The sequence below is a fragment of the Penicillium oxalicum genome, chromosome II (genome assembly GCF_001723175.1).
Source record: "Penicillium oxalicum strain HP7-1 chromosome II, whole genome shotgun sequence".
NCBI classification, from domain to species: Eukaryota; Fungi; Ascomycota; class Eurotiomycetes; order Eurotiales; family Aspergillaceae; genus Penicillium; species Penicillium oxalicum.
The window spans coordinates 1,935,428-1,951,000 of NC_064651.1; the positions used below are offsets into that span (position 1 = coordinate 1,935,428).

Genomic DNA, 15,573 nt, shown 5'->3' on the forward strand with positions numbered 1-15,573 from the left:
AGTCCCTATGGTACGGTACTACTCACCGGGATAGAATTTTTGTCTCATGGGCTGTTGGTGGCCAGGCTGAGTGAATCACCGGCTGTCTTCACTCCGAACTCGGACATCTTCCAACCGCTCTTAATTGCCCCATCATCTCCATGGAGGGGCAAGGCTCAATACACTGGGCTTACGCTGGAAGAAGAAGAAACAAAATATTGTTCAAAGGCATTACATTCATTGTGCACCCGATCAAGTGGTCACTGATTACAGAGAGATGCAGAGAGAGTGAGAGAGGGGAAGAGGAAGCAGAGGACAAAGGCGAGATCAGGAGGAGAGGGAGAGCAGTGAGCGGCAGGGGTTGGAACATAACACACATCACGCATAGGGCGAGAGTGACACGTTCCAAGGCCAAAAGGAGGACAAACAGGAGATAGGGAAAACACCGTGGTGTTTCAATGCGAGAGCTGAAGGGTGTTGAAAAAGGGGAAAAAAAACAATCGTGGTGGTGAGGGGGGTGGTAAACAGAATGATCAAGACAAATGAACAGATTGAAGAGGTATTGTGTGGGGACAAGGGCATTGTGGGTGATGGAATGTGTCGGCCGCGATGGAAAGGTGGCTGGTGAAAAAGTATTCAAAGTTGGTGCACAAGATCAAAGACGGCCTCAAGAGTCGGGGCGGCGGGGAAAACTCCCTCGGACTCGTGAGGGAGAGAAACAAAAACAGTATCATCGGGCCAAGGAGACATGGTACAAGGGCATCCGGTGTGCTTGAATTCACGAGATGCCCAGAATCGCAGATATGCTGTAGGCGAGAAGAGGGACGACCGTTGTGACAGAGACTCGAAATCAGGCGACTCATTCAATCCCCGATGGAGAGCAAGGGGGAGAAGAAGAAGTTTCAATCCGTCGAGTGGCACAAGAATCACTCCATGGAGCAGTATGCACATCACAAGGCTGGAAACGTAGTAATAAAAAAAATGATTCCCAAAAAAGAACGCTCAGGCTCATACATTTCGTCATGATAAGGGTGCCGCTTACACGGTTCGGAAGGGGTTTTCCAACCATGAAAGGACAGAGAGGAAGGAAAGGGGGAAATCCGATAAAGACGACTCAAGGAGATGGTGGGTTGTGACGAGTGTCTCTATTCCTCCATCCGGCCAAACACACCATCATCATCATCATCCGCAGTGGCACGTCGGCTGCCAAAGTCAACGTCGGCGTTGCGTCGATGACGAGATTCTTGGGCCGTCAGGTCACCGCTACCGGTGCGTGCCCCACGCTCGTCAGACACCTTATAGGACAGGGAGGGATTCAGCGAGGCAGAGAAGAAGGCTTCGGCGTTGGAGTTGCGACGATACACCTCGTTCATCGGCCCGGGGCTGGAGAGCTTGAGACCAGGGCTGAGGGGTCCAGAGTGACTGCTCGAGTCGAGGTAGCGCGCAGGTAAGGGAGGCACCGGAGGCACGTCGGACGCCATGGACACGGGTCCTGTGCGGGGAGTGCCAAAGTTGCATAGTCCAATGGCGGCCGCCAGATCTGCCTCGTCGTCTTCATGGAGCCGGGTGTCGGCGGTCGAGGGGCGAGTGTCGATGCTCGACTTGCGGAAGTGCGAAAAGGCGGGCGAGTGCAGGGGCGCACTGCCGTTGAACGAGCTCGACGGAATCGACTGATAAGAGCGGGAGAAGGCGTGGCTGATGCTGGGCCGCTTGGTCCAGTTGGCCGGCACACCCGACATTTCAAAATCATCATCCTCCTCCTCCTGCTCGTCCATCGGAGGCGGGGTGGTTTCTGCAGAGCTGACGCCATCCCGCAGTTCGGACGAGGCGCCGGGCGAGGCAGAGGAGAATTCCGACTCGGCATCGGGCGATTGCTCGGTGGTCTCTTCGTCGATATTCATGTTGACCAGAACGGTGGCCGCCTCCAACAGCTGCACCTGCTGGTGCTTGGAGATGAGGAGCTTGGACGTGATGGACCATGCTGGATCGTGTTCCCACCTAAAATTCCCCACAAAAGTAAGATTCGAGAAGTCAATCAAGAAGTGTCCCACAAATGAACATGCGCGAGCTAGTGGATGCAGGCAAAAGGGGAGAAGAGGGGGGGGAAGTCTGGTCAGAACGCTGGCCCACCATGGCGACGTGGACGGTCTCGAATTTTGAGGTGCAAAAAAGGGAACAAAGGAACCGAATGGTCACGAGGGCGACCTGAAACAGAGCCCACGTGGCGCCAACTCCGGATGCATGGAAAAGAAGAAACAAAGGGCAAGACGAGCTGGGCGACAGGGAGAGGCGCGAGAGAAGAGAGAGGGGGAGGGGATACACACATATGCTTCGACAAGCAACTGCCGTGCTTATATCCTTTCCCACAGCGGTCACAGCGGAGATCGGCAGGAGCACGCTTGCCATCAGTCTTCATGTGCGCCCCTTCACTCGCGCGACGATTGCGGCCCTTGGAGGTTGACTTGGAATCATCGTCGGAGTTGCTGGGTGATGCCTTACGAGCCGCCAGTGGCTCCTGGCTGGGACTGTTGATACTCCGTGACAAGTACCCCGATGCACCCCCCCGACCGAGTCGATTCCAGACCCTTACGGGCCCCGAGACTGCGACGGTGCGCGGCACCCACGGGGAGCGAAGCCGCCTCGCTGCCATCTTTCAGGGAGGCTGCCACGGCCGCGGCGACGTTGGCCGCCGCGGTAGTCACGCTCTTGCGGCGAGTGATACGGTGATTGGCATTGACCACCCCGAGAGATATGGAGTGATTGTGTTGTCGGGGCGTCGTGTTGGGAAGGGGACGCGACAGCGATAGTTCCTACATGGTGTGGCCACATTGTCAGCATTCGAGGGGGAGGTGAGCGAGACCGGCGACCGGGGCGTGGGAGACGGAGAGCGGGGGTCTCGGACAGGAGGGAAAGTGGGAGTCCAGCGATCCCTCCTCTCGCCGTGGCGGGGAGTGAGGAGCAGGGTGAGAGTGTGGTCATTGACGAGACTTACTTTAAAGGAAGCCATGAGGAAGGACTTTCTGGCAACTGCTCTGTTTTTCGAAAGCCCTGGAGAGACCCGGTACACTCAATTCCCGAGGGTGATTGTGTTGGGACGGAGATGCAGTATACACACGGCTCGGAGGCTCGGAGGTATGGGCGGCTAGACAAGGTCGTGGGCGGGAATGGAAACACAGTTGGTGAGCGGAATGGGAGTGAGGAGAGGGTAGGAATATGAGAGACCGGTAGTGGGATATACTGAGGGCAATGGAAGCTGCACAACTTTCTAGGAATGAAAAGACAATGAGAAGGGGAAAGGGTAAAAAAAAAGTTAGGGAACCATGCAACCCAAAAAAAAAAAAAGGCAGGGGAAGAGAAAGAGGAGAAAGGAGGAGCTGGGCGGCGAGAGAGACACAGCCGACTCCAGAGAGCGAGAACTGGACAAGTACCGGAGGGCGGAGACGACCCTGCGTACCTGCTACGGCGTACCCGTGTACCAGCGTCTTGTTGTACAGGACTGCCGAACAGGCCAGTGTACAAAGCTTCCAAGTCGACCGGTACCCGCTCTGAAGGGCAGTGGACATGCCATCCGGTATGGTGGCCCACCGGAAATCGCTCACTCTTTGCGGGGGCCTTTTCCTTTGAGCATGCGGGGGGGCGACCCTCCGTGACCAGACAATTCCCAATCTGGTCTGTAATTCCACTTTTTCCCAGTATTTTGAACCACCGCGGCTCCATTTTTACGGGCAGGGATCCGTCGCTGCAGGAAGGTCGCACAAAGAGCTCTTCAGTCTGGAGAGTTCAGACGGATGCTTTGGTCCCCAGGCGCTCTGCTCTGGCCATCCCTCTGGTAGAGGGTCAGCTATAGACAGGACATGGTCAAGTGTCCACCGTGGGAGGGAGAGAGAGAGAGAGAGAGAGAGAGAGAGAGGTGTGGCAGTGGACCAAGTGGTCACTGCCACTGTCCAGATGTCCTTGATGTGTACATGGTTATCATCATGGTCTCGCTATTCTCTATTCCTCCATCGATCAATCATTCCATCCCAGACACATCTCCCTTCTCTATCTCTCTCTCTCTCTCTCTCTCTCTCTCTCTCTCTCTCTCTCTCTCTCTCTCTCTCTCTCTCTCTCTCTCTCTCTCTCTCTCTCTCTCTCTCTTCACTGGCCGGAAGACAATCTTGTGTGTATACGCAGACCATTTGTGTATGTGTGTATGTGTGGGTGGGTGTGGATGCGCCGGTGTGGACTGTGGAGTCCGGTGCAAGGCTCCCGGCCAGAAAGTGATGCGATAACCATGGCTCCACTTCGCGTTTGGTGTTCCGAGAGTCGGGACGGGCAGAGAGAGAGTGAGCTGGAACGGGAACTGGCACTGGAACTGGGAACTGGCCACGCAGCAGCTGACGGGCGGAATTCTGGAACTGACATCAGCCAGTTCCATGAACAACCTCTCTTACAGGATTGCAAATAGACGATGCCCCCATGCATCGAAGGGAATTCGAAGCCCCACGGAAGGGTCACGTCGATTCAGATGAATGAGATCCCACGGACAACAGATCGGATCCATTAAGGCATCATGGAGAAACACTCTACACTCTCCTTGGTTAACATGGTACCTTCACCGACCCTTTCCCTCCCTTCCGCACACACATCACACATACACACACTCTCTCTCTCCCTTTTTCACTTTAGCCTGGTCAACTCTTCCCCCGGCGGAGAGTCAAGCTTGCTTGAGTGTCGTACGCCGGGCAAAGTTTCAGGGCCTGCCGAGGATTGCGGAGAGTTCAGGTACCTCCATGGATCAGGCCAAATCAGGCATGCGCAAGACTGCCGGATTTGTCAGTCGACGGACTCACGGAAGGGGTCTCTTCACGTGCTCCCGGGGGTCAACTACGCCATGGCTGAGTGTCTGGGATGAATTGAATAGGTGATTTGATTGAAATGACGAAGGATCCTCTCTCTGTCTTCTCGTGTTTCCTTTTCCCTTCTCTCGTTCCATCTCCTCCAGCATCTCCGACGAAGAATTCCGGGTGTTTCGGACGAGGAGGTTGCCGTCCGTTGCCTGACGATCACCCGCTAGGATCACAAGGGGTACACCAGTGGCACAATCAGGGCAGGGGAATGGGTGCTCAGCCTCGCTGCCTCCGGTGGGGGCGGACGACCAGGCGGAGTCCAATCGTCGTCTCGAATAGATCGTTGAGAGGAACCTGAATGATGGCAGATCGTGAGTACGCAACAGTGCCGATGGAAGCTTTACGGTTGATGAGCATGTTCTTTCCCATCCTTCAATCTACTGGCCACCGGTGGTTGGTACGGAGACCTCACCTTGGTCGGTTCTCTTCGCGACATACTCAGTTCCATGGATAGGGGCAGGGTTCTCGGTCCTCTCACCATCGCACGGAACTTCCGCGGACGTGAAGTTGGGATGACCATTCACCCAATCCAACCTAACCCCCAAAAGGAAAACAAAACAACCAAAAAAAAAGTGAAATAAAAAAATGCCTCGTGGTATGGTATGTGTGCCGTATGCACCCTTTTGACATGACTACCTCCTTCCCTTGTTCCTCTGACTTCCAATCACGCCTCGCCGCGGGCATTTCATAATCCTGCCACGACGGGTGCTCGTGTCCCGATCACCTGCAGGTTATCGACCGGTCTAGCACCTTGATCATGTGGATCTGGTGATGTCATCAGTAAACTCGGCCAACAACCGGGCAGTCGTCCCATGATTCCACTGGGTTGGTCCAATGGAAGTATGGGCCGGCCAGTCCAAGTGGATTCCAAGACGAGGAGGGGGAAAAGGTGGCACACTGGACGGCTGGCCAAATCGAAGCAATGGGAGAAGTCACGAGATCAGGTGACTCACGCTTGGATCGGCCGTGTCCCAGAGATCACGTTCATGCCTTTCCCCCGCCAGGGTCACGTTATCCGAGAATGGTCGGGCCGACACGTGCCACCGCTGGTGTCGTGCATGAGCCATGATGCTCTGGTCCCTCCTCATGAAGCACGATATTTTGCTTGAATTCCACCCCCGGGTGAGAGTCCTTTTTGACGCATTCGACCTGAGATCTGTTCGAGATAAATAAAAGGAAGGGACAGGGGTATGAGGCCCAGGCCCGGTCCCGGGCCTGGGCGGAGGATCAGAGCGCCCGCCCGCGCGCTACTGCCTGGGCAGAAGAGGGCTGTCGGCGGCGAGGCGCTAGGCAGTCGACGCTAGACGTTTAGATCGTGTAGTGTCTGAGTGTGCAGACTGCAGATTGCACACTTGCAGAGGAGGGGGAAGGAGGAGGGGGTGGCATAAGCTGGACTCGTGTTCCTGGTCAACTTGACCCCTCAGGTCATCCTCAGGTCTTCCTCAGTCAGAGATCGGCGTCAATCGGGAGACTGTACTAGCCCCCGCCGCACGATTCTATCACCAGCCACTACTACTACTCATGAGCCACCAGCACCCTCGATCGGGCAACTCAGGAAGACTGTCGTTTGGCTGTTTCCCGCCCATCCCCGGGCATCTTGGACGATTTTACGATCTGTCGGGTCGGAGGGACCGCCGAGGTCCCCGCTTGACGTTGTTCTCCGTCTGTAAAGCGATCTTATCTCCAGATTGGGGCGATATGACTAACCAGCAAGGACCCGCCCCAAGACGGTCTATCTATGTATCTCTCGTCTGGCACCCATCGATTAAGAAGAACAAAATCTCAAGATAAGCGATCATTATTGCAAGTCATTCCAATTGTTCACGAAAATTGACCGGATTTCCTCAGGGAAAAAAAGCAGCCCCTCATCTGTCTTTTTTTTTCTTCTTCTTTGTCCCAAAAAAAAGGACAAAACAAAACCTTGCTAGCTTACTTAGGACAGAGAGGGAGGGGGGAAATAACAAACACCACCTGCACTGCAGATGCAAAACAGTAAAATGCCAATTATAGAGCGACATCCAATGATTCTGCTGTCACCAGATCCCCTACATTCCAATCGATGCTTAATGCTCATATCGGCAACGAAGCAGCCCGACCATTCCTCGTCATCATGGAAACCCGCTCGGGTCCATCATGCGGCTGACAGGACTTGTGAGTGCCACCCGTGGCCGGTATGTATGCGATCGTCCGCGGACCATGGTTTCAGCTCCAGAGGATGACAGGATGCAAAGATGATCACCAGGCTTTTTGTTTTTATTTCTCTCATTCCACTTCATCTGGTAAATTGAGGATGGTTGAGAATGATTGCTAAAGGGCTCTCAAACTCGTCTGCTCTCTGCTGGAATAGATCATCGCTTCCAGTCTGTGCTTTTCTCCCTTCCCTTTCCTCCCTTTTGACTCTTGTTCCAATACCTCCCAAGTCAGGGCATAGCATATCAACCGATTCATAGACCAGCAGCTCCAGTCAATTGACATCCTTGATCAAAAAGACAACATCCTGTAATTCGCTAGACTCTTTCTTATAAAACTAAGATTAAAAAAAGTTATCATTTCCCACTCCGAGCCAATCACCAGCCTGTCTGAGCGCATGTCCTGCCTGTGTGTATCGCTTAGTCGATTCTTTGGTCCTTTGGTAACTGTAAGAGCCAGCCCAGCCACCACAAAACGCCCACTACTGAATGGATTGGTCTTGATTAGGTCAACAACCACCACCCAAATTGTAAACAGAGATCATCGCTGATCAACACAGGGACAAAGGAGAAAAAAAAAGGATGGATGAATTTTGCAATGGACGTGCGCTATCCCGTCTGACTCGATTCCTTTTCTTTTTTCCTCTTTCCTTCTTTTTTTTTTTAAAAAAAGAAAAAAAAAAAAAAACCTCTCGAGTTCTCCCAAGTTTGTTACGAGTGTGGGAGTACAATTGCAATTTTTTTTTGACCGAGCACTGGACTACTAGACATACGGGATCCATCCGCCCACGCTCAACAAGTAAACCGATGCAGTAGAATAGTTCTGACAAACAGTCAACACGGGCAATGAACATTTGAACACACACAATTTCCTCAAACACTGGATTCCATCTAACAAGTAGGTCAAGGAAATTTTTATCAAAACTGCAACTGAACCTAGACCTAGACCTAGAATTAGAACCGGAATCGAAATCCAAATCGGAATCGGAATCTATCTCGCGACAATACAAGAGTCCTTGATCTTCCCCCCGACCCGCAGTGTTTTCCCTTGCTTCCTTTTGGTGCTCCACTATGACGAAAGAGCAACAGGGACGGGAAAAAAAATTCTTGAAGATGGGAATCCTTTGGACTATGGAGTGAGTGTCGTTTCTAGTGCACGATTTACGGTATCTGGATACGGATACATGTGGTGAGGATGTACTCATCCGAGGTAACTTGCAAATTATTGACACTCACTCCTGAATGAATTGTCCAAGAAGGAATTTCTAGATCGAGGGGCTCTGAACTCTAGAGTAAAAAAAAGGGGCGGGGAGGGAAGAAAAACGAAGATTTAAATTTCTCTTGTGCGAATTAGATGTTTGGATCCGCGGTTTGTTAGGTACTTGATCTTTTTTCAGGTACGGGTAGATTGCCAGGTGTCGATTGAAGAAGTCGTCGTGCTCGATAGGTACCTTCGAAATGGAAGAGTTTGATTCGGCCGTGACTGGACCTAGGAGGCACTTGGTACTTCCCTACTTGTAGGTAGGTATCTGACAAAAGGTTTATTACCAGGAGGGCTATCGTCAAACGACGAAAGGAAGGACCGTACATCCAATCTCCTCCCCCCTTGAACTTCCTCAGGGACCTTTGTAGGACGTGCTCCGTTCATCCGGCCGGGTATCCGTACAATCCATACATTCCACCTAAACCGACATGGTGGCTTCTATCCCCACGCATACGTGTATAATGCCAAATAAAGGAGGCCCAAGACCTCTACATGGTAATCCATCATGGTGGGCGTGTGGCAAAAAGTTGTGAATAAAAAGCCATCTACCTCTTTTTGAAAAGGACTTTTAGGTCCCAAAGACGGGAGTCCTCGGTCCGTAGGCATCAATTCGGTCTGTATATGTAACCTACCAACGATCAACAGGATAGGAGGTCTGTCTCTCTTAGAAGAGGCACAGCTTTTTTTTCTTTTTCCTTTTTGAAAAATAGCCCCCTGTAACACCTATGAATAACGAGATATGAACGGAGTCAATCATATAGAGGAGATTTCATGATAGACATCTGGATGATCAGGATATTGTTTTGAAGGGAGAAACCTACTCTGTAGGTAGTGTGTTGAATGGAGTTGAACACCTACATACTTTTACCTATTGATGCCTGCCGATCACCCCGAAACGTGTGAAAGATCTCTTATGATAACACGGAGTAAAATTGACACTTCTAGTGGTCATCTATCAGATCATTTGACCCAAAAACAGCCCAGGTACGTCAGTCGTGTGCAAAAGCTATATGATACTTTTTCTGCAAATTCTTACAAGTGGAAGGATGAATGCTCGTATCAATGTGATTCACTCTGCGAGATGCGCAAATTGTCCTCACGATATTCTGGCAGAACGTGACTGATGTGGTTTATAGCCTTTCAAACCATATTCAATATTGAAGCAGGTGGTCAGAGCAAACCAAGTTCTCGATGGAGACTCGAGAGCCGTGTCCATTCCGTCGAGTGTCGTCACTTACTGCTGCGCTTCAAGATCTAGAGGCTGAGAGAGCCAACACGGCGATGAGGCAGATGAAGAATATCCAATCCTTTGAGGTGAACCACCCAGACCTTAACTTCAGTCAGTTAATGAACTATAAAAATTTGGATAATAAGAAAATCAAGACTGCCTGCCTTATGGAAATCGCGTGATATTCGAGTACTCGGTGAAAATCTTTTCTTTCCCTATTGACTCGACATGCAAGTATCCAGATCTTCATGGATGGCGAATGTGATGGTAGGAATGTCCCCCTCACGAACTTGCAACACGCTGAAAGCACACCGTACACACGCCCTGTCCCTCTTGACCACCAAACCTGAAGCGAGGATACTCGACACGACCCCAGACACTCAGACGATCCGTCCGATCCCCCTTGGTCTCGGGGACGAACCATTTCACCAGCTCATCCTCGGTCCAATTGCAACTGGTCACGATCAGATACCCTCCCTTCTTGACGAGGCGTCGCACAATGTCGGGATACCGCTCACACACGCGTGTGTCCTGGGCATCATCCGCCAGAGAGATCGCATCAAAGGTGCCCTTGTCCAGAACAATATCAAAGCCACCGTCCTCATAGGGAAACCAACTCAATGTATCAGACCCCGGACTCGGTGTGACTTTCTCCCCCGTCTCGGACAGGAGAGCCTTGGAGCCCAAGATATCCCATTCCTCAAACTGAATGGGGGTAGACTGGGCTCCATCATCCTTTCTCACATTGTCTGTGTCCTCCCCCTCACTTCCCTCCTCGTCATCATCCTCATCCTCATCCTCACTATCCGTCCGATACGCCGAATGACCCTCGACCGCTGCAATTCCCGCGCCAATTCCACACTCCTCGCCGAGTAATCCACCCCCACCATCTTGCCCACAAAATGACCCTTTTTCCTCAACAGCGCGAGCATACTCCCATTGCCCGTCCCCAGATCCAGAATCGACGGGGGAGCCGGTCCTCCCGCACGCCGATTCCGCGGCGCAAGCGGGAATGATCGCCGAGTGAGGAACTGGAGAACCTTTTCCGGCGCATTGTGCTCGGAGAACCATGACGTGCCGGGGTCATCTTCATCGTTGACGTCTGCGTCCGAGTCTACGTCGGAATGGTCCGCGGGACCTTGCTGCGAGTCGGGCTCTGTATCGGCATGTGCAATGTGCGCAAGGGTGCGCGCATAGTAGGATTCCCAGCTGTTATTTTTTTGGAAGTCATGAATCTCAGTCAGTCACAGCACAGGATCACTATGGTCGAGAGGAATCGGCGCGTCATGTTGTGGGGGAGGGGTTAGGGGTCTCGGGCGAGGCACAGCATGTTGAATGCTCAGGTTGAGAACATGCTTGTATGAACCATTCGATTCCTACTCGGTCGCTTGACTGACCGAAACGCGTCCGGGACCTTTCCGGGCTGCAAGGCTCGTTCTATCCTGCAAAGAGGGAAGGGGAAGCAATCCAAAGGCGGGGGTTCAAATGAGGGCGAGGTCTCTGCGCCTGGTTTCTCGCTGGTATTTGAGGAGCACAGGCAAAACAATCATGCACTTACTAGTCCTTTGAGCCCAGCTCGCTAGGCGAGAGATACGCCGGATGTACGCTCTCAGCCATATTGACGTGGGTGAATGAGGGGGGTCGTTACTTGGGAGCGGGAAATTTTGGGTGGAGCGGACGAAAGGAGGGGAGCTTATCGGTTATCGAGGCCACGCAGCCATGGATGGTGTCCACTCTCATCGATCGCAGGAACTGGGAAATACAGATGATCTCCATGAGATGGAAGGGAAACAAGGGAACCGAATTGCGAATCTACGTGAGACCGTCGCGACCTGGGCCCAGGACAAGCATCATCGGCGTGGTTTACTGGGATTGGAATCTATACTTTGAACGGCGGAGCGCGAGAGGGAAAGTCATCAGAAAGGAGCGTTTGATCAGTAGATCATACAAATAGTATTACAGCTAGCTGGCTAGCGGAATGTAATTGATCGTTCTCGTGCCGATTCACAACAGGGGCATTGCCCTCTTAGTCGTACTGCCATTGTTGAAGCTGAGAACGATGAGTCAGAGCAAGGAGAGCAACGAATGAGACAGTCCGAGGCTGGCAAAGAAGGCGAACCAGTGACCCTCCACATGCAATGCAATTGGAGAAATAAAACAAAGAAAAATAGGCGACTCGTGGGGAAAGAGTCGAACCCTGATGAGAGAGAGCAAAGCCCGCTTTGGTCATAGACATCATCAATCCAGTCAGGATAGGGGGTATATGACTGGCAAATAGAAGTGAAAGTGCTCAGAGGAGTTCTGAAGAGTGAGTCCGCAAGAGATAGGCAAAGGAAAATGGGTTGAAACCAAAAGAGAAAGACAAAAACTTTGAAAAAAAAGGAATGCCAGTGCCGCCGGTGTCAGGGAAAACCCGGAAGAAACCCGGGGGAAACAAAAGAGTTTTTGGGTCGTGCAAGTCGTCTCAGAGTAAAAATGCCGTGCAGAGATGGGGAGGCAAATTTACAGAAACTCATCGATATTCCTCAAAATCATGCGGTCCACGCCCGCAGGTGGAGAGCGCGGATCGGAACTTTCATTGTAATAGTCCAGAGAAGCGGCGCTCGCAGAGGCTGTAGGCTCAGTCTTCTGAAAAGGCAGAGAGGATGAGGGTATGGGAGGCGCCAAGAAGCCCGACGTCCGTGGAGAAAAGAAACCGGGCCCCGGTTCAGGGTATCCGGGAGGATCACGGGCCAACATTCCAGGTGGACCGTGAGGGCCATGGCTGCTCACTGCGCGCGGAAGATCGACGGGAGAATCGGACACCGATTCAATGGACTGGAACTTTTGCCGGAAGGGCAGAGGGCGCGGAGAAAGACTACGCTTGGGCGAGCGGTTCTCGTTGCAACTGGTCTTGGGGCGTAAAGACCTCGATGCCGGGATGGATGACCCTGCCACGGGCGAGGGCATATGAGGCACATGGGGGACGCCGGGCACATCCTTGAGAGCGGATCGTTGCTGGGCCTCCTCTCGCTCGGCGCGGGTTACTTGAGGCTCAGAACTCCTGCGGCCCGTTTTCACGAACCACTCTTGGGGCGCCGCACGTGTAGGGGGACTTCCGCGCAGTAAACGAGCTCGGAAATCGGTGAGCTGGTAGATGAGGCTCATATTGGGACCAACCCATTGACTGCGTCCCTTGACCACATCGTACATGGAACTGAAATCCAAGTTTCGATTCTTGTACAACCCATAGGCAATCACCAGGGACGCCGAGCGGCTGGCTCCGAGCTGGCAATGAATCAAAACCTTCTTTCCCTGCGATATACGATCGTCGACTAATTCACACAGTGGGAAGAGGTCTTCCAAGATCTCTGAATTGTGGTCCCAACCGACGTGAATGTATTCCGGGCCCTCGGACGCTGGCGCAGAAGTCGACGACTGGGCAGGCTCCGTTTCAGAGGGCTGATATTCGAAGGCGGACTTGAAAGAGATCTCGGAGACGGCGGTCTGAGGCTCGCCGATAGAGAAGCGTTTTGAGCCCATGGAGGCGCTGCGCCAGGTGCTCATGACCGTATTCCCGGGCTCTTCGGTGCTGGTGCTGAATGGGTTCTTGACCTCCTTGGCCACGTTGATGACGACGTCGAATCGCGCGGCTTCTTCCGCGGTAGGTTCAAGGTACAAAAAGACGCCCGTATCGTATATCCGAATGGGTCCATCCGGATATCCACGCTCTTTGCCACGAGCGGATTCACGAGACGCCAGGGGCTCATCCTCTTCGTCTACTTCTGGAATCACGCCTTGCGAGAACGCAGCGCCATCGTCGGGCAGTGGGTGCAGGGGCGAGACGGTGTCGTCAGATGACGTTCCCGAGAGTCGCCGACTCCCAGGGCGGGAGACGGGCCGAGCGAGTGGAGGCAGCTGCATCCCGCCCCGAGGGGCGAACCCGGGTGATGCGATGGAGGTAAGTGCAGGTGAGGATTCTGCGTGCCGCAGGAACTGTCGTGCAAGAGGGGTGGGAGGTACCAGGTCCGGCACGTTTGTGGGGAAAGACTGGTCCAGGCCCGGAGTGCGGATGGAGAGGTTGGCTGGGCGTCGGCGACTGCTCTTGGGGGGGATGTGTATGGGAGAGGGCGGAGCCGAGAGATGAGACTGTGATGTGGTCTCGATCATCGATGCTGTCGCGATCGGTGGGCGTTCCTGGGACAGCGAGGGCACCCGTAAGGATAAATTTTTCAAGTTGCGTGCGCGTCGTCCAGGGGAATCCGGGCGCACAGCCGCGGACGCGGGTGACAACAAAGAGTGGTCGGGAGGCATCGCTGGGAACGAAGCCGCCTCCGTGGGAAAGGACGGAGGAAACTGGGGGTACGACAGTGGCATGATTGATGGGGTTTCAGGAGAAGAGCTGGGTGAAACGTCCCCAGTCGAGTGAGAGTCGAAAGGGGAGTCGGCAGTCGATGGCGAAGACTCCGTGGAGCCAGATGTCATGGAAGAGATACTTCCGCGATGCACAGAAGGACGGAGACGTTTCGAGTTTGAGTGAGTGTTGACAGGAATGTGAGCAGGCAGTTGCAGAGGATGGATCGGATGTTCTTCTTCCTTGTATTGTGAGGGTAAACCGCCGTAGACGGACATGAACGACGGAAAAGAGTCCGAGAAGGACGGTGGGCTTGTTTGTATCGGCATGATTCAACACCTGCAAGTCTAGACGAGAGGAAAGGGCCGTGTTCCTTCCCGGTGAGGCTCAATTCACAGGCGAAAGGTGAACGAGACACGGAGCATGTGTGCACTCTGCTGAACTAATTGTTTTCGAGTCTGAAACAGTGGACTTTGCTGCCTGCGCAAATAGAGAAAGGAGTGAATGGCTAGAGGAGATCTTTGTGGAAGAACATCGGGTTAGTTTTGAGGCTTTGAACGTAGGCCAAGGGAACTGTAGGACCGAAGGACCGGCGGGTGCAAGCTGCAAGGGCTTGAAAGGGCTTGAAACCAATGATCTGCACCAACACAAATTGAAGAGTCCGGGAGCCCCAAGGCATGATCACTGTCCACGAGTATGGGTGCCATGTTTCAGGGGGAGGGGATTGACACGACACAGGGCGACAAGAGTCCGGGGCTGGATTTTCGATCGAGGCTGTCCGAGGGCCTATTCACATACCGGGTTCAATCCTCTCCGGCCGCGATGGGGATCTGTCTGGGCGCGCACCGGCCAGCAGAAAGAAGAATAAGCTTAAATGGAGGATACAAGTAGCCCGGGAGCGAGACAGTATTTGTTTTTTTTGGTCTCGAGAGAGTCCGTAGTAGCGATCGTGCGTCAATGTGACAGTGCTCCTGGAAGAATGGGATTGAGTAATAGGCGGCGGGGGTCAAGGAAAGGTTGGGGGCGAGAGTCGTTCCTCCGGGGAATTGACGCAAATGTTGCAGAAAAGGCCGAAAAGAAAAGAAAAGAAAGAGACGAGGGGCACAAAGAGGTTCGCAAAGTAAATAGGTACTCGAACACAGACCCAGCTCCCTCCCTGGACCAAGTGAAGAAGGGTGTGATTGATAATGGAGGAGTTGGTGCAAGGAGGAGAAAGGAAGAGAAGAATGGAGATTGGGGGGGCAAAGAGAGACGAGTGGAAGAGTTAAGGCTGAGGTCACCGATGGGTGAGGCAGCTTGCGCCGGCCGGTGAAAGACGGTACTGGTCCTGACTGGGTCTGGGGTCGATGTACATCAAGACAGTGCGCGGAGACGAAGAGTACACAGACTGGATCACTTGATTGTACTTTGTCGTTTGGACTGTAGTTTACTGATGGGGATCATGAAGACACGAGCAAATGAGTGAGATCCAGAAATAATGGACTCCTCTCTCTCTCTCTCTCTCTCTCTCTCTCGTCTTGTCCACCTTGAATGCGACCCTCGGATTTGTATTCGATTCTATTTTGTGTTTTCCTCTTCCGTTCCGCCCAAGCGTTGACTGTAACCCGAGCAGGTATTGCGGGATACCACCGTACACGCCTGGCCATCACAGACATTCCCAGTCCAGATTCTGATTCGATCGTGATGGGAAA

At 53.0% G+C, this 15,573-nt stretch overlaps 5 protein-coding genes across 5 annotated transcripts; 1 reads left to right on the forward strand and 4 right to left on the reverse strand.

Moving 5' to 3' along the window:
• Positions 1–615: 615 nt before the first annotated feature.
• POX_b02569 (uncharacterized protein) lies at positions 616–930 on the reverse strand (the record flags this gene model as incomplete). The annotated part of the gene is made up of 1 exon (XM_050111482.1): positions 616–930. The coding sequence occupies one exon, from the start codon at positions 928–930 to the stop codon at positions 616–618; it is 315 nt and encodes a 104-aa protein (XP_049971828.1).
• Positions 931–1,124: 194 nt separating this feature from the next.
• Positions 1,125–2,958, reverse strand: POX_b02570 (uncharacterized protein; the record flags this gene model as incomplete). The annotated part of the gene is made up of 3 exons (XM_050111483.1): positions 1,125–1,977; positions 2,304–2,504; positions 2,570–2,958. The coding sequence occupies 3 exons, from the start codon at positions 2,956–2,958 to the stop codon at positions 1,125–1,127; spliced, it is 1,443 nt and encodes a 480-aa protein (XP_049971829.1).
• A 6,873-nt stretch (positions 2,959–9,831) lies between these two features.
• On the reverse strand, positions 9,832–11,166 carry POX_b02571 (uncharacterized protein; the record flags this gene model as incomplete). The annotated part of the gene is made up of 4 exons (XM_050111484.1): positions 9,832–10,439; positions 10,484–10,758; positions 10,947–11,066; positions 11,108–11,166. The coding sequence occupies 4 exons, from the start codon at positions 11,164–11,166 to the stop codon at positions 9,832–9,834; spliced, it is 1,062 nt and encodes a 353-aa protein (XP_049971830.1).
• An 885-nt stretch (positions 11,167–12,051) lies between these two features.
• Positions 12,052–14,211, reverse strand: POX_b02572 (uncharacterized protein; the record flags this gene model as incomplete). Its single annotated transcript, XM_050111485.1, has 1 exon — positions 12,052–14,211. The coding sequence occupies one exon, from the start codon at positions 14,209–14,211 to the stop codon at positions 12,052–12,054; it is 2,160 nt and encodes a 719-aa protein (XP_049971831.1).
• A 545-nt stretch (positions 14,212–14,756) lies between these two features.
• Positions 14,757–15,194, forward strand: POX_b02573 (uncharacterized protein; the record flags this gene model as incomplete). Its single annotated transcript, XM_050111486.1, has 1 exon — positions 14,757–15,194. The coding sequence occupies one exon, from the start codon at positions 14,757–14,759 to the stop codon at positions 15,192–15,194; it is 438 nt and encodes a 145-aa protein (XP_049971832.1).
• Positions 15,195–15,573: the final 379 nt, after the last annotated feature.